Consider the following 23845-nt stretch of genomic DNA (forward strand, 5'->3'; position numbering starts at 1 on the left):
TTTTAAAATGTATTACAATTTACTAATCGAATGGAACGCAAGAAAAACAGACGTCAAGCCAGCATGTTAATATTATATAGATATATATATATATATATTATATTGCGTTTACTTAACAAACATGATAAATGCAATGTTTCCAAGAAGTTAGCTGTAACAATAAAAATACAATATCTTTGTGTCCTTACATAGAATTAAAACAGGAAAACATAAAAACAAAACAGCCCTAAGTAGTTCACAGAGAGATACAAATATACAGTACAAATCTATTTTATTCAAAAAAAGGGTACAAATAAAAACGCAACAAAATATAGTTATTAATGCTTTGTAAAGTTCAGGTAGGTGTAGGGTAGGCTAAGGGAGCACTTTGGGTAGACGACTCTAAGGCTTCTGAGAAGAATTAATACATATTGGTACGGGTGTACGGCCATACGATATTAAAACGTACTATACAAAGTTTATACAACCTGGATTATACTTGAGGATTGAATATAACACATACATCATTGCATATATTTCGCAGATTTTTATGCATTAAACAGATGCCATCTCATTTAAAACTGGTCACACATCACATAAAAAGCAGTGTCACTTAGTGCCAAAAAGTACATTGTTAAATTTGAGAGTATAAGGATTCATTTAAAACCGTTAGAAACCTGATTTCAGCCGACATTACTGACTCTGGCCTGCCGTGCCATCGAGATCTGTCTGGGATTTACAAAAAACTGCCATGTGTTAGGTTCATAAAGCCTTCCAAAACAATATATACAGAAAATAAAATCAATCATCACAAACAATTTGAAGCAATGATACAATTACAAGTCACTGAAATGTTACTGATATAAAAAACCCTGACGGTTTATTCTCGAGGGGGTTCAGCCGTTTACACACTTCACAAACTATTAAAGGAGTAGTTCACTTTAAAAAAAAAAACTTTTGCTGATAATTTACTCACCCCATGTCATCCAAGATGTCCACGTCTGTCTTTCTTCAGTCGGAAAGAAATTAAGGTTTTTGACGGAAACATTCCAGGATTTTCTCCTTATAATGGACTTTATTGGGAACCAAACGCTTCAAGGTCCAAATGAGAGTTTCAGTGCAGCTTCAAACGACACCAGACGATGAATAGGGGTCTTATCTAGGACCCTTCGAGTCATGACTCGAAAAACGATTTGTTCATTTTGATGAACGAGTTCGAGCAGGAGAGTCAAGGCGTGCATTTGTGCTTATAAAACTGAAACTTTTTTATTTATTTTTGAAATGGCCGTTCGTTTCACTTGATAAGACCTTTATTCATCATCTGGAATCGTTTAAAGCACTTTGAAGCTGCACTGAAACTCTCATTTGGACTTTGAACCGTTTGGTTCCCATTGAAGTCCATTATATGGAGAAAAATCCTGGAATGTTTTCATTAAAAACCTTAATTTCTTTTCGACTGAAGAAAGAAAGACTTGGACATCTTGGATGACATGGGGGTGAGTAAATTATCAGCCAAAGGTTTTTTTATAAAAAGTGAACTACTCCTTTAAGCTCCGCATTTTTACCCGGATGTCAACAGGGAAATTAAACGGACGACTGAAAAAGATTTCCTAGGACTCTTAGCCCAAACTATATGTATATCTGCAGGGATTCTTGTTTTCTACTAGTTTTCACTCCCTTCCTCAAACCACTTTAATGAGGATTTTCTGATTATAAAAAAAATAAAAGAAAATAAAAGAAATTGGGGGTTTTCACACCAAAATCAAAAGAAATTAGTAGTTTATGCAAAATGAGTGAAATTCGGTTTCGTAAGATTCAAACATTACACATTTTCTCTAAAAAGGACCGCTTACTAAGAAATGTTTCTGAGCTGGAATCAGTGCAAGGCATCAGTTTTGACTTCACTTCTGATTTACTAACAAGAGCAAAATATAAATAAAGTAATAATTGTGAATTTTATTAAGCTTGCATTGTGTTCAACTAAGATACACATTATGAGCTAGTCCAAAAAAAAGATCATCTTACAATCAGGAAGTGCAAGGTCACTAATTGTGGTCAGTGAGCAACCCGAGCCACATTACACCAGAGTTGTCCACGGTCAAAACGACTAGAACTGAAATCGAGCGGGAGTCACTTGTACGCATCGTTTACGAACAATGCACATCTTAAGGCGTTATTGACAAGCTAATATTATACAAAACATATATTCATATCTGTACAAGCATAAAAACGTCGGATGATTGTTTTACGTGGTTTCGAACGATTCAATATAATGGCGAAACATTTACAATAACACTATAGGTGAGGGGAAATAAGTGCAGAACATTTCATTGCATCAAAGTGACAAACGTCTATGTTACATGATTAGGTGAGGCTCTATGGAAGAACAACACAGTTTCAGAGCGAAGAATAGGGCGTCTACACACCAGAAATATCTCCTTTGATTTCAATGGGGAATATGAAAATCATCATCGATAAAAGGAAAAACGCCAGTGTTGTGAAAATGACAATCTGCCATGTGACCAAAACCTGAATCTGAAATGCAACACACACTGTTGCAGGCTGGTCTGATTGTGCTTCGTACTCAAAAAAAAAAAAAAAAAAAAAAAATATCCCATTTTATTTCAACTAATCCAACTCTTTCCTCATTAAGAATGCATTTCTACCCATGAAACCCTCTGTTTTTGTCTAGTGTGCAGGCATCCTATTCTTTATAAGGAGATGAGATGCTTTAATCAATGCTGTACTCAATATATATGCAAAAGCGAGGTATAAAGGACATGATTGGATTAATTCTCTCACATTCATAGAGAGAAGGAAATGCAGAAGCGCAGGAATGTAGCTCAAGCTTAAACCTTCTGTGCTGTTACCATTGAATATGCAACGTCAAATGATAAGATCACAGCTTTACAATGTCACAATTTACAGATTCCCACCCCCCACGTTGATCTTTCGGCAATAGCTAAACTATATAGAGTTGTAGGGATGACATTTTTGCTGTCCAAAACCTGGAAACGGGTTAACATTTTAGCACTCCCAACTTCCATAAACCTGAATTTTTTTTGGTTAAAAGCCTAAAAATAGTCTGTAGTTAACACAAGTTCAAGATATTTTCATGTTTTGTTTTATAACATAAAATACATTAGTAACACCCTCTTGTAAAATGTGGTTGATAACAAGTGGCTTAATGGGATTGCAGAGGTTGTCGGGGACATTGAACATCCTCAGCCGAACAGGTAACCTCATCTACACATTTGTCCATGTTCACAACCTTGTTGTGTTTATAATTATGGTTTTGCAAACTATTCTAAATTAAGGAATAATAATAAAAAAAAGACTGAAAGTTGTCGGACACTTAAAGGAGTAGTTCACTTTTGAAAAAACCTTTGCTGATAATTTACTCATCCCTATGTCAACCAAGATGTCCATGACTTTCTTTTTTTGGAAAGAAATTAAGATTTTTGATGAAAACAATCCAGGATTTTACTCCATATAATGGACTTCATTGGGAACCAAACGGTTCAAGGTCCAAAAGACAGTTTCAGTGCAGCTTCAAAGGGCTTTAAACGATTACAGACGATGAATAAGGGTCTTATCAAGCGAAACGATCACTCATTTAATAAATAAATAACAAAGTTCAAGTTTTATAAGCTCAAATGCTCGTCTTGCTCTGTTCTGTGATGCTCGTTCGTGACTCTCCTGTTCGAACTCGTTCATCAAAATGAACGAATCTTTTTCAGTCATTTTGTTCATTCAACGATCGAACGAAGCGAATGAATTGACTCAGAAAAAGATTCGTTCATTTTGATGAACGAGTTTGAACAGGAGAGTCACGAACGAGCATCACAGCAAGGCGAGCATTTGAGCTTATAAAACTTAAACTTTGTTATTTATTTATTAAATGAGCGATTGTTTCGCTTGATAAGACCCTTATTCATCGCCAGGAATCGTTTAAAGCCCTTTCAACAGTTTGCACTGAAAGTTTCTTTTGGACCTTGAACCGTTTGGTTCCCATTGAAGTCAATTATATGGAGAAAAATCCTGGAATGTTTTCATCAAAAACCTTAATTTCTTTTCGACTGAAGAAAGAAAGACATGGACATCTTGGATGACATGGGGGTGAGTAAATTATCAGCAAAAGTTTTTTCAAAAGTGAACTACACCTTTAATGACGGTGACGTTGACGTCATGCGACCGTGGTGTTGATCGTTTATGGCCTACATTTTGCCTTTACTTCTGAGGACTGTATTTATGCTTCAAAATTCATAAACGTTGTGTTCATTTGTGAATATTATCATGATGAATCATACATCAAAACAATCTAGGGCTGTGAAACGATTAATCGCGATTAATCGCAACCAAAATAAAAGTTTGTGTTTACATAATGTGTGTGTAGTGTGTATAATTTTTTTGTATATATTTAAATACACACACATGCATGTATATATATATATATATTTAAGAAAAATGTGTTACTAATGTATCAAATATTTATATTCATGTATAATATTAATTTGGTGTAAATATATATAAAGTATATACATGCAAATTTTTCTTAAATATATACAAGCATATGTGTGTGTATTTATATATACAAAATAATTATACACACTACACCCACATATATTATGTAAACACACTCTTTTATCTTGGATGCGATTAATCGCGATTAATCGTTTCACAACCCTAAAACAATCTTATTTTCTACACTAATCCGCTGGGTTTTGTTGAGGGAAACAGGGTGAAGCTAACTTCCAGGTTGACCTACAAAAATGTCATCAGTGCAGCACTTCATTGCTCATTTTCTATCGTAATATTTTTATAATTGTAGGTATTTGATTGGCATGCCATGAAGTTTCAGGCAGAAAGGTTGACGTTGCAGTATAGATAGGATCAAAAATGCCCTCAACAGTACGGAATGATTTTAAAGCCAGCAAGATTGATATACGACATGTGAAGACAGTAAGAGCAAAGTGGAGACAAGCAAATCTCCCAGAGGACAGAGCTTAATAAGACAGACCATAGTAAAGTTAAGACATTGGGAAGGCACAAACATAGCGTCAACTCTTCTTGGTTACAGTCACGCACAGGATAGTAGCTCAGTTCTTAATGAAAGCGAACTCAGTCCATCTCCACCATGAAGGCTGCATGTGGGAGATTTCATCTCCACGAGAGATGGCTGGTAAGGCAGTGCATTAGAGAAGACAGAGAACAGTGCACCATTGCTGACAAAAACAAAAAAACAAAAAATACAGCACCAAACTAGCGACACAAGATACGCTTCAAGTTATGTGATTTGGTAGTGACATAGTCCTAACTGACTACTACCATAAAGGTCACCAAGCCTGCGGATTACTAGAGGAAATACAGAATGTGCAACTACATCGAATCGTTTCTTGAAACGCAGCACACCACAGACAAACTGGTGAGAGTATTGAAACTGCATTACGCATCAGATGCTGACTGAGTCTCTACTGCATAGCTCATCCTAAAGCTGTATATGTTTCTGCTATTTCGAGTCAAGTATTGCTTCATGTCAAATGTAATACTTAAAACAATGGAACAGGTCCTAAATTTGAATACCAACTTATACATTTTCCCTGTGTGTGAACCTAACAACCTGAAACCAAATTTGGTCTCCCAAGCCGGTTGACCAGCTGTTCAAAACAGCTTAAAAACCAGCAAACCATACACACTTGACCAGGCTGAAGACAAGCAGACTAAATTAGGCAGGTTTAAGATGATTTTCCCAGTCAGGAACATACTTAAATTTGTGTCTGCAAGGCCTTGAATGACAGTTGTGACCCTATTGGGAAGCTGACTCTCCACAGTTAAAGGAGAACTCTGGCGCAAAATGAACCTTTGGTCTAATAAAACATCGGTACCTAGTCAACCGTTCTCTGAGATTTGTTTTCATGATAATCGAATGTAAAGAGTAACTCATTCGTAAAAAGAAATCGCTCGTTTATACCACTAATCAGGCTCAAAATAGCCCAAAATAGAAGTTTGTGGTTTGACTTGACTATTTTCTAAGATGGCACCGCCTGTATACACGAAGTGAACTGTCTTTATAAAGTAACTTCTTATTAAACGGTCTGTACACTTACAAAGTTCTCAATCCTTCGTTTTGCATGTATGGAACCTGATTATGTTACTGTGTTAGTGTGGGGCTATTTTGAGCCTTGTTAGTGGTATAAACAAGCGATTTCTCTTTACTTAGTCAATGCCCCCAGTACTAGCATTATACGCTAAACAGTTTTTAGAGAAAAAACTCTTTACATTTGATTATCATGAAAACAAATCTCAGAGAACGGTTATCTAGGTATCGATGTTTTATTAGACCAAAGGTTCATTGTTCGCCGGAGTTCTCCTTTAAATGAGCAATAATGAAATGTCCTTTGTGAACTATCTTAAAAAGGTCCAATGTGCCACCGAAACATTCTGGGACAAAGGGGAAAGAGCAAGGAAGAAATAACATGAACTAGATTTGAGACCAGATTATAAATAGCATGAAAGTGGGACTCCTTTTAAGAGGGAACAAGATGTCTCCAAACAAAACAACAGATGATGCTCATGAAATGCTTGATTAAACAACAAATGGATTTGAACCAATGTTGGTTATCAAAACCAAATACTGTTATACTTGATACACACATTGCCATTTCTTCATTTTGTCTGAATCAGACTTGTTGGTAAACCAGGTGGGTTTATATACTAGGGAAAAAGGTTATTAAGTGTACCCACATAATTTGTCCTGTGAGTTCAATCGATTAACCCTTCTTTCCAACTCTTCTCTTTAAAGGGATACTCCACTTGTTTTGGAAATAGGCTCATTTTACAACTCCCCCAGAGTTAAACAGTTGAGTTTTACCATTTTCGAATCCATTCAGCCGATTTTCTGATATTTAGAAGAATATCAGTCACCAGACAGTTTCTGGTCCCATTGACTTCCATAGTAGGAAAAAATATATACTATGGAAGTCAATGGGACCAGAAAATGTCTGGTTACTGATATTCTTCTAAATATCAGAAAATCGCCTGAATGGATTCGAAAACGGTAAAACTCTGGGGGAGTTGTAAAATGAGCCTATTTCCAAAAAAAAGTGGAGTACCCCTTTAACATTAGAAGTTTTCGAACTGCACAGACATGTGGTATCAATGAGGTTGATGCAGTCTGGAGGAAGTCTAAATCTAACTAGTCAAATGCTAACGCTACATTTATATAAAATATATATATTATTTTTTTTACCTAAAAGAAAAAAACCCTCCTCTTAAAGCCTTGAGTGATAGTGAGAGTGCAAAAACTGTTAAATTAAATCATGGCCCAAACAGAGACAGCCCAGCAATGCCAAGAGCCAACAACGCAAGGTCTCATGAAAGAACTTGAGCCAAAATGGAAACGAAAAATTGCACCTGACAAGTAGTAAGTGGAGGAAAAACAGTAAGGGGGAAACAAAGAAACATTACAACAACAACAACAACAGCAAAAGGAAAAGTGGGAATGTCAGGCTCTTTTCTGGAATGCTGTTTTGAAACTAAACACAATCTTCCTAATGTTTATATTATTTGGTCTAATTGCACTTAAGTCATGATTTCATCCATCTGAAAATGTTCAGTAACTACGAAAAGTGAAACTGCAGCATTTTCTCTTGGCTAATGTGTAAACAGTGTCAACCTTGCCTGTCAGTTTCTCGTGAGCCAAAAACCACCAACAAAACTGAATACTTCAAAAGAACACAAACATTTTCCCTTCATTATTAAAAAAAGAACAAACAAACAAACAATAAAACACATAATATCTGATTCCTGTTAAAGAGTCAGTGTGAATCAATTGAACTTATCTGTGCAATACAAGGCCTGCGGTACAAGTTTTAAAAATCACTCGTGGGTAATATTGCCAAGAAGAAGAGAGAATGCAATACTGTACAAGAGTTCACCAATTACAGAAACCCAAGAAGAAACCATAAAAACCTCAGCACAGATCTGAATTAGAAACTATATTAATAAAGCTCTTTCCTCTTTCAAGATGAGTTTACGGTTCAACACTGGTCCTAACCAGACATGACGTGACAAGTTTCCAGTGATGAGTAATTTGTCAGTCCAAACTGAAAGCAAAAATGCTAAAAAAATAAACTATGGAAGGATTTTGGACCAATAAGATTTGATGTTAGGCAGAGTTACCAAGCACAATACCACAAAAACAGAAATCGGAAAATTTGATAGCCAAAAGCGTCCTGTTGCTTGGCGATTTTATCATGTCATACCTGGTTAGGACATAATTTAAGGTAGACCAAGGTCTTTTTATAAATAGCAAGAGCTGACCCTGAATATCCTAATCAACGGGTGTTTCAGAAAAGCCCCATTTTGAGGTGTGGTTTCATATGTCATCTCTGAAGACACTACTGGTTTAGACAGAAAATCTGCCTAAAAGAAAGAGGTGTTGTTTTAGGGGTAATTGCATGCTTGTAATGAACTCCTGTAGTAACTGTTAGAGTGAGTATTATCACAAAGTAAAACTGCATTATCTTAGAAAATCAAGAGAAGTGCAGGAAAAGGTCTTTACATACAGACTGCAAAAAAAATTTGAAATACAAGGAGTAATCTATCCTGTACGGGATTTAAAACAACAACAAAAAAAAAACAACATGAAAAAACTATTGCTTTGTTTTTGATAACCGAGCAGGGCCAGTCCACACCCAACAGCAGTGAATCTACACTTGTCTGTGCTCAACGCTTCCAATGGGACGATTTCACTTAAACCTGCACGCTTCAGAGCAATAATCCATTTCCACAGGAACAAGCCGTTCGCAAACGACTAGAACATGTTCCACATTTGGTCTCAGCTTCGCAAGCACGGCTGATTTTGGCTGACACCACATGTTGTCTCCAGGAAATAGGGCACAACAATGTAGGATTAAAAAAAGAAGTTAAGGATGCTTCCAACCTTGAGGTAGCCTACTATTTAGAGGCGTTTTCCTAGGCCAGCCTGACTGGGAAATGATATCTCCAATGGGTTGAGGCGGAGAGATCACATTGAAACTGGAATGCAGATTCAATCAAAACTAAAAACCTCTGAGGAGTTGTTAATGCAACTGTTAAGATGCGTGCGAGAGTTAGTTCCTGATTGTAGAAAGATTGTTGGATCAATTGATTGATGTGACGATGCTGGGCAACTGTTCTCAAACTCCAGACTAGAAAGTAGTCCTCATCAGAAGCACCCTGAGAAGAGCCAGGGAGAGGAGGAGAGTGTAGGAAAGTGAGGACAAACACACCTCTAGAGAGAGACGCATTACAAACCGTCCAAGTTTTAAGGTCTTAGCCAATAAAAGCCTGGCAGCGCAACAAGGGAAACAGTCAATGTTTAGAGAGAAAATGCCTGTCTTTTAGGGAAAAAAGTTGTTGAGCAATCTATCCTCTTTCGTTCCTTCTTCAAAATATATAATTATTATTATAAAGGCTTGTCAAGATTCTATGGCTGTATCCCATTCTTATCCCTGGCCTTTCTGAAATAAACATCTACTTGAGGAGCAACTGCAAGATATCTTTATGCAAGTGATCACTGCCAAAACATGATAGTTCACCCACAGGAACAAGCAGACGGTGCAGGCTTTGGTACGTGATTTACCAGATAAAGCTGCCCATGCAGGTCATTGCGAACTCAGACTATGACCTGGCAAAATAAGTCCTCTGCTCGAGACCAGAACCGAAAAGACCCGGAGAAGGGGGCGGCAGGGGGAATCTTCCAATATGTGCAAAATCTCAAACATTCTGAGGCTACATTCTCTCTCCCTCCGACCACGCTCCCTCTTTCACATCCGACTGACACTTCACTCCCAAAGACAATCTCTTTTGTGTTTGCTGCTACTTGCCGGCGTTCGAGCGCCCCTCAATGGATAGCTTGACCTCCTGAGGGATAAATGATGGCCGAGAGGAGCCAGAGTTGGCAACTGAGGGTAAACTTCCCTCCTCATTCTTGATGTTATATCTTTGGAAGCCAGGGGCAGACCAGCGCCTCTGGGACGCCCCTATGGAGGAGGCTCCCGCTCCGGTTCCCGGTGGAGCATGACCCTCAGTGTGCAAATAGTAGTTGCTCTGGCTCCGAGTGTGCTCTGCTGAAGTCCTGTTCGGTCTCGGGGACACATCGATGTGTCGAGGACCCCCGACCTGCATGGGCTCTTCCTTGTCCCTGTCCCTCTCTCTGTGGATGCGCTCCATCTTTAATTGGTTTGTTGGCCGAGGGGTGTGCTGGGGCGCAGGGGGGCCCATGGGCTGAGGAGGGGCTCCTGACGAGGAGTTGGCTTTGGTGGGAGTGCGGGCCTGCAGTTGCTGCGTCGGTTTCTGCTGTAACGTGGCTTGCTGCTGTAGCGTCACGGACACGCAGACGTCGCCCACTTGCAGATGGTGGCAGGTTAGACCGTACAGTTGGGCAGTCCCCTCGGGGCTACAGGACGACCAGCCCTGTCCGAAAACAAAAAACGGGTGTTCGGGGGGAACATCTATAGTCACTTTGCTCTGCTGCTCCCCTACGTTGAAATGCAGCGCCACTAGACCGGGCCTCTGACTAGCGCGGATATCCACCACCATGCTCGAGTCGATCTTCAGGCCACCGCTAACTTCTGCGCTCCGGACAAAGTCCTGAGTCTGCAGATCTTCCACACGCTTGAGCTCTCCGGTAGCCAACTGGATGATGGCCCCCTTCATGAAGTGCGACGGGCCGGTGGGTGCCAGCAGAGGAGCCTGTGGTAAAGCACCAGGAGCTTGAGTGGGAAGTTGCTGACCATGTTGGGGAGGCAGCTCTACCACCGCCCGCTCTGGGAGACACGCTACTGCATCCGTGGCTTTTGTATATGTAGCGGGAGAAGCAACGATGGCTGCTGAGGCCACATCGTTGGATTGATAATGCTGCTGCTGTTGCTGTTGGTGATGATGGTAGTCCAGGGGCACGAAAACAGGTTGTCCGTTGGCCAAGATCACGGCATGACCTTGTTGAACGATATGCTGCTGATGAGCTCTGGATTCAGCAGGATTTAATGCATATGCTGTTCTGACTTCGCTCTGAGTCTCTCGACTCCTCTGAGAGCTTTGAGAAAGGTTCAGAGGGATGTGTGCCGCTTCCTTGCGACTCATGCCATGGACAGGAGAGGCCAGTCGTCCAACCACCTGCTGGACCTACAAATGAAATGACAAAATTTTAGTCAGAAAAATAGAATTCTTTAAATGGAACAGTTTATTGACATTGACAAAATATTTTTAAAAAGAGATGCATCTGACATTTATGGCTCATATAGTAATGATATAGGAGAATATGGATCTCTCACTCAAAGAGGAAAGCAAAATAGAGCTGGTAAGTCCCGCCCCTTCAGCTATCCCCCGCTGGACCTCTAGGTTGAAAAATCATCAATGCAAGTGAATGAGAGAAAATAATTATTTTCTAATCCCGTTTGAATTTTGCAATGAATGTGAACATATGTTGTCTGTGAATATTTTATATAATGTTTCGTGTAAAGAATGCTACAATTTAGCGGGTAGAGTTTTTATACGGTTAGACTTTGTGTGAGAGCACTTTGTGGACTACAACTCTTTCGACATGTTTGATATACATCACACCCACCAGCCCACGGACCCCGCTAAACATGCCTGTGTCTTTGGTGCACTTCACCGCCTTCTTTCAGGGAGCATGTAACTAGTTGAGCGTGGTGAAAACCGTGATTTGTGGAGGGAAAATGTGTTATGCGGCGACGTCACATATGCGACGTGTAGTCTTTCTCGTTATGTCTATTCCACAACTACTAGCCAAAGAATCATACAATATACTGTCAAACTCGTTACATGAGAAAATAATTATTTTCCCTCATTCACTTGCACTGATGCTTTTTCAACCTAGAGGTCCACTTGGAGTTTTACGGATGGGCGGGACTTACCAGCTCTATTAGGGCTGAAACGATTAGTTGACATTGTTGACAGACAATAAAAAATTCTGGACAAATATCGTTGTTGTCGAGTAGTCGTTTGATCTCACATGACCTAATGTAAGGGCGTGCAATATTGCGATTTGACCGCAATGCACTGTAGCGCTAGAGTGTAATATTTTTCATTACATTTACATTGTAATATTTTTTACCCTTTACAAATGCTGTTGCGGTAAAAGAAAAAAACAGCACGAATTGTGACGGAGTGCAAATGAATCCGCACTAGCAAGGTTTGGGAACGTTTCACAAAACTTCAAACCAACAATGCAGTCATGTGCAAAACATGCAAGGCAGAACTTGCTTTTCACGGGAGCACAACATGCATGTTGGCGCACTCACAAGAGGAAACATCCCAGCAAAAGAGGAGCCGGTGAGAATTGAGTGTTCTCCTGCTGGAGCTAACTAACTAGTGGTAACGTAAATCTCTTTATTAGATAATGGGAGATGTTAGGAAAAATATCATGGCAGTTACTTTTTCTTTTTCATACTATAATTTAATTTAAAAGGTGAATGAGAATGTCTCGGTCAACTCAATTGTCATGTAAAAAAAAGATTGTAATAATTTTATATTTATAAGAATGGTTTGCAGATTAATATTTTACCATTCTTTGTGTCCTGAAGTAAATGTCCCTTTTTCTGTTTCAGTTCTAAGAAAAGCAGTGGTCCAATTAAACAATGCTTAGAGAGCATTTACATGTGATTTGAGTTGGACTGAAATCTGAAAACTTAAAGAGAACGACCTGTTTAGTTTGCTCAAAGTTCATTAAAACAACTATTTCAAAAGCTGAACTGATTTTCTTTTTTTTATATTATATTAAAAAAATGTATAACTCAATGTTTTAACTAATTGAAAAAGCTGAATAAGCGTTCCAAACTTACTGATTAGCCGGTGAAATAATCAACGATTAGTCGATTAATCGTTCGATTAATCAATTATCAAAATAATAGTTTGTTGCAGCCCTAAGCAGAATTGAGCTTTTAGCTGAAATATGGGGCAAAATTTGGTGCAGTTGATGTTATTTATATTGCCAAAAATTCTAATTATAAATTCTGATAGCTTGTAATGTAAATCAATGAGATTTTTCTTCAAATGAGGGATAATCAAATAAAACTAAGTTGCTTGGAATATAAAAATATAAAGGTTATTCTAACGTTTACTTTATATTAAATAAGTAGATGTCACAGCAATAAGACAAATGTACCACAAGCTGAAATGGAACGTTATTAACTTATGATTATACTAAAATACCTTTTACTTGCAAAAGAAGTTTGAACTATCAATCAGACGACAGAAGGCATGTAGTAGATTGTGAGACAGGAATTTCAGCAAAGTTGATCATGATGATAATTCAAGGCCTTAGAAATGTGATTATCAAATATGAAACAGTAGGTTTTATAGAGATAGAATGGACATTTGGATGGAAGTTCATTTAAAAGGACCATAAGCTGAATGAATAGTGACAAATGAAAGGCGAGACTTGCCTCAAGACTTGTCACAGCAGATTCTGCTGACTATAAATCAAAAACCAATCTCTGTTGTTTCTAAGTTGTAGCCTGAGTTACTCAATCCTCAACACACCCAAAGCAGCTAATAAAGGAAGGAAGTGGTGTAAACTGATGCTGACTCATAAGAATTGCCCCCAAAATGGAAAAAACTCAGAAAAATACATTAAGCAGAGATAAAGCAGGAGACATTTAAATAGATTATGTTACAATATTAAATCAAGTTCAAAAGTCTGACATCGCAAAACATCACAGTGCGTAGTTGCACTCCAAGTGAACCTTACTGGTTGTATAATAATCAGGTTGTAGCAGGTAATCATTTGTTCAACAAAGAAACCTGATTTCCAACTTCTATCCAAATGTGGATACCTGGGAAGTTGTAACAATATGTTCAGTGTGGTGTTGATATTAACTACAACTAAAAATTCAGTAATTGATCTAAATATTAGATGAAAAAGCAAGCTTTAAAAAAAAATGTATGCTAAAATTAAAATTAGACCTAAAAATATAACAACAAAAGCTAACTCAAAACATTAATAAATACTATTGATAGTATATAAATAATACAAAAAAATTAAACTGGTAGTGGGATCCAAAAATCTGAAAACACACTTCAGAAAACTCAACCATTTAGAATGAAAGATTTAGAGATTTAAACATGAAAACAAACCCCAGCAAATAAATTCATTCTTATATTATGTACAATTTACAATACAAAAATGTGTGTAATTTGTTTAATTGGGTTCTCCTCATCTAGACACAACTAAAAGGTGCAGTAAACGATTATTTGAGAAACACCTAAACAAACAATTTTGTGAATGTATGCTAGATGTCTGTTCTGTATGTGCTGAAATAAGTGTGTTTGTATATAGTCCTGGTTGTGTAAATAGGAGAAAAAAAAAAACAATGTGGACTGGCAGTAGGGGGTGTATACACTCATGGTGGGGGAAGAGAGTGAACGAGTAGGAAAGAAAGGGAAAGAGATGGCTGAGATATTACCAAAGAGGAAAAGGTCTGGGGAATATAATTGGAAGGAGGGTTATGATCAGATAAGAGCTTTAGGACCCACATTACTACTGGAAAGCTTTCCAGCGCCTGAGAGACGTTAGAGAGCGCGAAGTCCTGAAAACTGACGCAAAGGTTCCTTTGTTTCGGCTCGACACGTGACGTGAGCAACATTATTTTTTGCTATGTTTCACAAATCCAAGGTATGCTGTTGAATTACAGCTAATTCATCCATTGCATGAGCTAATATGCCAGCTGTTATTGGTTGCCTGTGTTGTTCAATATTTAGGGGGCGGAGAAATTAAGGGATGGGTGTGTTTGTTTGAGTATTGTTTTCACATATCAAAAATGTTTCTCATAAATCGCTTACAACACCTGTAAAGAAACAACTGGGGTCTCATTTATAAAACTGTGCGTAGGATCCTAACTAAAAGTGTATGTGCGCCCGAAAGCCAAAAATGGCACACGCCAAAAAATATTCAGACTTATAAAACCGTGTGTATGCCAGAACCTGCGCAGAATTCCCTTTAAAAATCCCAGTCAGTCTCCTCCCTGAAATAACCATATATCGCGCTTACAACGCCTAGTTTAAATATGCATATGCACATCAGCATATCATTTGTATTTGATTATTCATCCATGTGATATCATGTTAAGAAAGTAGTAGCCTATAGTAGCGTATATCTTTGCCTTGTTTTTGAACGAATAAATAGTGTAAAATACATTTCACAGAAAGATTTTCTTAACCTTTTCCACTGTATTTTTAATTATTTTAATTTTTTAATGATTTCATGTAGTTTAAGTGTGTAACTCCATTGGCATATGTAATCTAAATGTTTATATAAGTAAAACATTTATTTAAACTGTTATTGAGAACATGCACTGTATTTATTATTACTCATGAAGATTTACAGTTTTACTTCATCTACCATTAGATTATAGGCTATATGTGCGTCAGTTTCACTAAACGGCCCAGTGCGCTCGCTGGCGTGGACATTACTCCATATTAATCAACTTTCTTTGGAAATAGGCTTATTTTACAACTCCCCCAGAGTTAAACAGTTGAGTTTTACCATTTTTTTTAAAATCCTTATATATATATATATATATATACTTAAACTAATATATACTTTTATAAACTTATATTTTTTTTTTCCTACTATGGAAGTCAATGAGACCAGAAACTCTCTGGTTACTGATATTCTTCTAAATATCAAAAAAATCGGCTGAATGGATTCGAAAACGGTACAACTCAAATGTTTAACTCTGGGGGAGTTGTAAAATGAGCCTATTTCCAAAAAAAAAGTGGAGTACCCCTTTAAGAAGGGATGGATATCGGCTTCAAGTGATAGGCTTGGAGAGTGAAACTGTATTTGTAGGCTACTATCTTTTTGTAGGCTTTAGTTCAAGCTATATTTTTCTTTAGATTTTCGGTCTAAAAGTGACAAAAAAGACATTTAACTCTGGCTCACCATCAGTGTCTCCAATTCCCTTTGCCTCCAGAATGTGCGTACGCACGGCTCAAAGTTTGCTTAAAGGTGCGCACATTCCCCCACCAAGTTTGTTTTTTATAGATCACAACCTTTGCGTGGAAACTGGCATACGTACGTTTCCAGCCCCGTTTTGTGCGTACGCACGCTTTATAAATGAGACCCCAGATCAACATGGGTCAAAATTATAGACTGGTCACCATCTTTAATCAGCTTCTCTGCAGTGCAGTCCTGTGATGTGACAAATTACTGTTCAACAAGAAATCAAAATCGACCACATTATTTACTTAGAAGTACATTCCCTGTGATATTGTAATAACTTGTTCTTCTGAAATGACTTCCCCTTTTAAATAGCTATTTAGGCATTGGCAAACCCACATATCGTCTAGCTCTATTCTGACATGCAACACCCACTATCCAATGAGTTTACGATTATAGCATGCCAGAAATTGTTGTCACATGTCATGTCAACAACCCATCTGCTACTCTTTTTGTGAATTGTAGTAAAACAGAAGAACAAAGGTCACATTTGTGAGTGATTTATTCAGCAACAGCTGTAATTTGCTGACATTCACATTAAAATTGTTGTAAAATCATATTTGTGTTCTAAAAAAATCACCTTTTATGCTTTCAAACACTGTCTCACATACATGGCGCATTACATGCCCTTTCTTTTTTAAAGCCATAGCATGTACATATCAGTTTGTTGATCGAAATGGTTGAATTCTGGAGTGAAAAACCAGACACTCAATAACCCTTTCTTTGAACGGACACTTTTAACATTTAACCTTCAAATGGTCTTCGTTTCCTGTTTACACTTCTGGGCTTCAGGGTCTCTACGACCCCAACAATTGATTGAGTAATTGTACAAAAAAATATACATTTTTAATCATACAAATAATATATCTTTTTTTGTTTACGTCCCATCTATTCATTAATGCTGTGTTTTTGGAGATATAAAGTACTTTTGTATACATATACCACACAATTCCTCATCTACACCATTAGCTTGCATATGAAATATTATGTTTTTATGATACACTGCATTTATGCTCTAGTACTCGGCCTTCATTTCTGTGTAAATATTTTCAGATTTATGCCAGATACTTTTTTTTTTTTTTGACACATGAAGAAAATATATTTAGTTTTTTTCACATTTCCCATTCATTTCAATGTCAGGTCATATTGACCCCGAAGACCAGAAGTGTAAACATTTTTTTCCATACCTTCAGAACAACCGAATCAAGCCCAGTGTTTTTGTGTGTGTATAGATAGATAATGTATGAACATTCACAAAATCTCATTCCACTGAGATGAAGGGAACCTTTTTTTATTAAGTAAAAGTAGATTGGTGTCGTATAGACCCCATGACCCCATGAGATTTCCATTAGCATAAGTCGTCAGTTGGGTAAACTGAAGATGACAGAAAAAAAAAAAACATTTTTTGCATTCCCATTTGCTCCAACATCAAAATAGTGCTAGCTTTCTCATGACTGTTATCAAGAGAGTGATTATGTTGGTCAGAAATTGGCCATCAGATCAGTCCCTCAGCCGTCGCAGCAGTGTTAATTCTTTTTTGTGTCATTTACTGCTAAGACAATGAATAGAATTATACATCATGTGTACAACTTTTTTTTTTTACTAAATTTGCAATGCTGATTATTGTGGAAATGCAAAGTCAGTGAATAATGTCCATTTCTAAAACTCTCAACGAAACCTTCAGCAAGACATCTTACATACTTTAACACATTGATCTTATAATAGTAAATAGAGCCAGACCGATATATCGGTAGACCGATATTATTGGCCGATATTAGGCATTTTCCAAACTATCGTATCGGCAGTTATAATGGCCGATAAATGAATATTTCGAAAATAAAATAAAAACGGATGAAACACGCTTCAACCATGTCATGAGTGTTGGAGTTGTATAGTTCCACCAGAGGGCACTCTTCCTCATCTACACCATTAGCTTGCATATGAAATATAATTTTTTTATGATACATTGCATTTATGCTCTAGTACTTGGCCTTCATTTCTGCGTAAAGATTTTCAGATTTATGCCGGAATTTTTTTTTTGACACATGAAGAAAATATATTTAGTTTTTTCACATTTCCCATTTATTTCAGTGTCGGGTCATATTGACCTCGAAGACCAGAAGTGTAAACATTTTTTTACATACCTTCAGAACAACCGAATCAAGTCCAGTGTTTTTGTGTATAGATAGATAATGTATGAACATTCACATTATCTACAATACAGGAAGAAGCCATCTTTGAAAAATAGTCTCTACCAGTCGATCTACGAACGCCGATCCATGTGCGGTGGTGAGATGTGAATAAGGTGATAAGCTGAGCGCGAACAGTAGGCTACGTGTACATATTGAAGAGAAGAAAACGGTTCGTGTTTGTGTTTCTTCCGAAAACAACGGCCCATATGAGATTCTGCACAGTTCAGCGCACTTGGATCTGCATTCGTAGATCGACTGGTAGAGACTATTTTTCAAAGATGGCTTCTTCCTGTATTCGCGAAGTTGACTGTATGTATAAAATATCTTCTTATTAATCTGTTTGGACACTGACAAAGTTCTCAATGCTCTGGTTTGTATGTAGGGACCCTTATTATGCTGTCGTGTTAGTGTGGGGCTATTTTGAGCCTTGTTAGTGGTAATAACAAGCGATTTTTATTTGCCATTACTCTATGCCCTATATACTAGCATTATACTAGCGTTATAGGCTCAACTGTTTTTAGAGATAAAAATATTTACATTCGGCAATCATGAAAACAAATCTCAGATAACGGTTGACTAGGTAGCAATGTGTAACTAGACCAAAGGTTTATTTTACACCGGAGTTGTCCTTTAACTCAAATAACAAATGACAAAAAATAAATAAATAAATAAATAAATAAAATATCGTCCGATATATCGGAATATCGGATTTTAAAACCCAAAAATATTTGTATCGGCCTTCAAAATCCTTTATTGGTCGGGCTATAATAGTAAACCATCTGTCCCTTACCTCGAGATCAGTGTCTGGCGTGCTTCTCTGTCCTGGAGACATTCTCCCCTCCTGCCTGCGGTTTTTCAAGCTCTTGTCTTGATGGGACTCCTGCATCAGCCTTGCACCTCTGGACGAATAAACTGCATCTAGATGGCTCTCCCTGCCTCCGTGGTCTCGGTCCCCACCATTCACCTCCCTTTCCTGTTCTGGGACTCGTTGAGGTTGGACACCCCTGACGGGGGGGTGGTAGAACACAGGCACGCCTCTCGGGCTGTGCTCCCCTGCAGGTAACATCCCTACGGTCCCCAGTGCCGCTTGTGTCGCCGCCTGCTCAGACGGGAGCACCAGAGGCGCTGTCATTTTGGCGTACGCGTGGGTCGAGACCTGCTGCTGCTGATGGGACGAGACCACGCCTTCCTGAATCACTGATTGGTATGGAACTAGGTGCGACTGGGGAACAAATCCCGTAGGCACGCCGTAGGGAACCGCAGTCGCGTACGGAGAGCTAACAAACTGCAAGGAGGAGTGCGGGATCTGGGTGTAGCCGAGCGGAGGGTAGGGAACACCGGTATGCTGTAACACCGAGGAAGGAACGTTGTAGGCAGGAGAAATGTGGCTAAGAACAGGTGAGTAGGTGCCAGCGGGCAAAGCTACTTTATAGAGCATGCTGTACTGATCCATGGGTAACCCGATGAGACCCTCAGCACCCTCCACCCCATAATGCACGCTCGGCTGGGCTCGCACCCACTCGCCACTACCACTTTGGGCTTCTCCGCTCACTCCAGAGCTTTGTGAAGACGGGCCATCCTCACCTCCACCTCCACTCCCAATTGCACTGCCTCCCGCTCCGCCGCTGATGCTACTGCTGTTGTTGGTGGAGGTGGTGTTGTTGCTGTTGTTGTTAACAGGGAGGTCCCGCTTTTTGGGAGGGAGGCACTCCTGGTTGCGCTCGTGGACTGGTTTCATGGTGATTCGGGATGAGAACGGGCGCTGTTACTGAACAGAGGAAGGGACAAAGCCTGACAGCCGCGGAAATAGCACCACTGGAATCAGCTCTGAGAACCTCCCGCTGGCCTCTTCCATCACCTTACCTAAATGCATAAAGAAACGATGTATACATATAAACAACACATTCAAAACAATGATGTATAGCCTATTGATGGACATACGGACCAAGCCAATTACAATGGCTGGTTTAGACAACTGTGCCAACTAGTCAATTAAAGAATGTGGACAATCTATAGAGGGTATGCGCATGACTAGGGATGCACGATATATCGGCCACCATATCGGTATCGGCCGATATTTTTTCATTTTTATGTTATCGTTATCGGCCCGATAATAAAATTTGGCGGATATATTAAAGCTGATAAATAATGAATTATTTCCTTCAACACTTGACACCTGAGACACTTAAGATGCGCACTGTTCAACATGATTGATCTTAATTGCTTGAAATATGATTGGAATCAAAAAGGAAAATATTGTTAAGTGAAACATGTACATGAAATTATAATGAGAACATTATAAATGTGTTCGGGAACTGATTTTAATTGTGAGACTTTTGTTTTTGCAATCAGGCTTTCAAAAATTATATAAAAATTAAATTTAGATTTATCGGCCGATATATCGGTTATCGGCTTTCAAATATAAAGAATTATCATTATCGGTATCGGCCAAAATGTTCATATCGGTGCATCCCTACGCATGACGTCACCGTCGGCCGGAGTGCCTATAGTTACTCACTGTGAGTGGCAAAAAGACTGAGCGGCTGTATTTGTTTCAGCGTGAATGCCGCGAAACACATATAAAATGGGAAAGAGCTTTGTGATTTGACTGTACAACTAGATTTGACAAAAAAAATCTGAGGTATATTTTTACAGACTGATATAGAAAGAGCAAATGGATCGCTGCAATTCACAGAAACAACTGAACATTCAGCGAAAGGTGGATTTTGAGTTATCATTTTGTGTCAATAAGCTGAATTTAGATAGGTGTAAAACCATAACCATTTTGTATTGTTATATATATTAACAACTCATCAATTAAATATTTATCAGTGTATATTCTGCATTATTGGATGTTTTTTTTAATAAACACTGACCAAAAAAAAAGTAAAGTTTTAGGGCTGGAAGATATGATGATATATATAGGCTCTTCCATAAGTGATCACCTGGATTTAGACCTACCTGTATTGTATTTATCTAAAGCGTTCACAGGCAAATTTGCTTTATGGTTAGGCCTATATTGCTTTTATTTCCCCGGTGTCGAAATCAGGCAAACGTAAATGTTAGGCAACACGATTCCTGGCTGCATGTCAATATCCATGGATCACTGGATCTTTAGTGAGTTGTAAGGAACACTATATTGAGTCCAACATTTAGTTTAAATTGTATAAAATAATTTTAGTCCTATTTTCGCAGTTTCCCCTATTAAATCCAGTCACGCAGCAGATCTTTTGCCACTCAGTCAGGCTGAGGGGGGTTGTTCTGGCGGGAAAGTGACGTCAATGCATTCCCTCTACATATAAATTGCTATAAAAATTTTTGGTGAATATTGAGTACAAATGCCATATTACTTATGAACAACATGCAAGATAACGCATTTTCAAATATGTATTACATAGCATAGTTTACTTTACATTTTACGTTTTTAAAGGACAATTTATTGTCTCCCCATTTATTTGCAACAAATCAACAAATCAACCCTTTAGATTTATTTGTTGCTGCCAAGTTTGATTCAATTCAGTTTATTTGGACAATGTCCACTAATCCACACAATTTTGCTATTTATGTGCCAGAACTGATAATAATTGTTGAGCCATTAATTAAACAACCATATAATACAATATAGGTTATAACACAAGTGTTGTTATTGATTGATAACCATTTTTTTTACATAGTTTTAGTTTTCGTAATAAAGTTAAATTAAATTTAGGGCTGTCAAATGATTAATCCCGATTAATGGCATCCAAAATAAAAGTTTGTGTTTACATAACATATGTGGGTGCACTGTGTATAATTATTATATATATATATATATATATATATATATATATATATATAAATAAATGCACACACATGCTTGTATATATTTAAGAAATATTTTCATGTATATAGATTTATATATAAATTATTTTTGTCTTAAATATACATGCAAGTGTGTGTGTATTTATATATATATATAATAATTATACACAGTACACCGACATATATTTATGTAAACACAAACTTTTATTTTAGATGCGATTAATCATTTGACAGCCCTAATTAAATTATAAATAAAAAACTGGGCCGAAAATTTAACTGAACATTACAAAACCTTTGAAAAACAGCAACAAAATGTCATTTTTTTAAGTATAACCATGTTGTTTATATTCTAGAGCAAAATGTGGAAGTGTCTCTTTGAGTAACCTTAACCACAGACCTGTTTTACTCATTCATCAAAAGCCACTTTTCAAAAAAACTAAAATATTGGAAATTACCAAGAAAATCCACAAATGCCCCTTCCAGTTCGTCCTAAATACAATGTTGAGGATACTAGAAATAAAAATACGAGCATCATGACGAACATCACTTAACCTCAGAGCAGTTAAAGGGAAATTTTGCAAACTTCCATTTCCAGATAAGCAGAATCATTCAAAATGGAAGATTTATCACATTTTACTTTAATTAGTAATGTTGACATCATACTCAAACAACCTTTTTGATAGTTTTTCCAGAGCTTATTCTAATAATACAGTTAGTTACATCTCACAGAAACATCACAATAAAAAAATAAGTGCAGCAACAGGCATAATAGTTAATAGAATTAGGCCTAAAAGATAAAGCACTTAATAACATTTCTTCCAGGCTAACTGTGTTGAACCCATAATGCTTCTGTGACTCATACACGTCAGATTCAATAAAGAGAAAGAAAGTGCAGAAATAGGAGCAACCATTTCTAAACCACCATACTAGTTCCTATTTTTGTGTGCTGTCTAACATTTGGTATATTTCACATTAATACATATCTATACGTATTATGCGTTTAGAGCAGACTTCAAGTAACGTTATCATACATAAATACACGACAGACCCAAATACGAACACGTGAATGTTAATAATAAAATCAATTCAAGGATCAATTTTGCTTCGTAGTAAAAGTAGATTTCTGCTACTACATGCCAGATTCTAAATATAGTACTCTCATTTTGATAGCCAATTTCATAAATTAAAAAGCAAGTCACCGAATCGTTTGCTAAAATTAAAAGTTTCCATGAAACGGAAACTTCGCCTGCCTACATCATCCTGACACTATTAAACTAAAACAGACAAAGAAAAGCGTAATAAAAACATTAAACTAGCCAAAAATAAGATACAATAACGTACAAATTTGATGTTTTGGGGCGTTAGTAATCCCTGTCAGGATTGACATCGCGCTGGAGTGAATCGTGGCACGAGACACTAGTGATGTTTTCATTAAGACTCAAACGTTAGCCAGCTGCTATTAAAGCCTTTAACTTCACTAGCCAGACGTTTCACACGGGCAAAATGATCAATAATTTGCAGAGAAACAGTTTGGTGCGTTCGCATCATTTCGTCCAGTCAAAAACTTTGGTAGTTAAAGCATGTTTGAAACTAAAGTAGGACTAAATGAAAGGCTGGGATTTCCACCGGACCGACGCTAACGAGCTAATCGCTCTTCCCACATACTCAAACCGCCGCTCCTTTAGCCGCACGCAAACGCCCTGTGACAAAAACACTCACCTCCGCATAGCATCGTGTAGACGACGGGAAAAATAAAGACTCTCCGTGGAGTTCGTGCAATAAATCAATGGTGAAATATGGGCTGGTGATATCTGCCCATTCCAGAGGCCAGCAGACTGAAACCCAGCGGCGCACGCTGATGACGTCA

At 37.8% G+C, this 23845-nt stretch overlaps 1 protein-coding gene across 1 annotated transcript; it reads right to left on the bottom strand.

Annotated features, from left to right (window-relative positions):
• Positions 1 to 7041: 7041 nt before the first annotated feature.
• atxn1l (ataxin 1 like) lies at positions 7042 to 23836 on the bottom strand. Its single transcript, XM_089120412.1, has 3 exons — positions 23698 to 23836; positions 18968 to 20040; positions 7042 to 11148 (listed from the first exon to the last, which is right to left on the bottom strand). The coding sequence occupies exons 2-3, from the start codon at positions 19913 to 19915 to the stop codon at positions 9841 to 9843; spliced, it is 2256 nt and encodes a 751-aa protein (XP_088976538.1). The 5' UTR covers positions 19916 to 20040; positions 23698 to 23836; the 3' UTR covers positions 7042 to 9840.
• Positions 23837 to 23845: the final 9 nt, after the last annotated feature.

This window comes from Pimephales promelas, chromosome 1 (assembly GCF_988280905.1).
Source record: "Pimephales promelas chromosome 1, fPimPro1.hap1.1, whole genome shotgun sequence".
NCBI classification, from domain to species: Eukaryota; Metazoa; Chordata; class Actinopteri; order Cypriniformes; family Leuciscidae; genus Pimephales; species Pimephales promelas.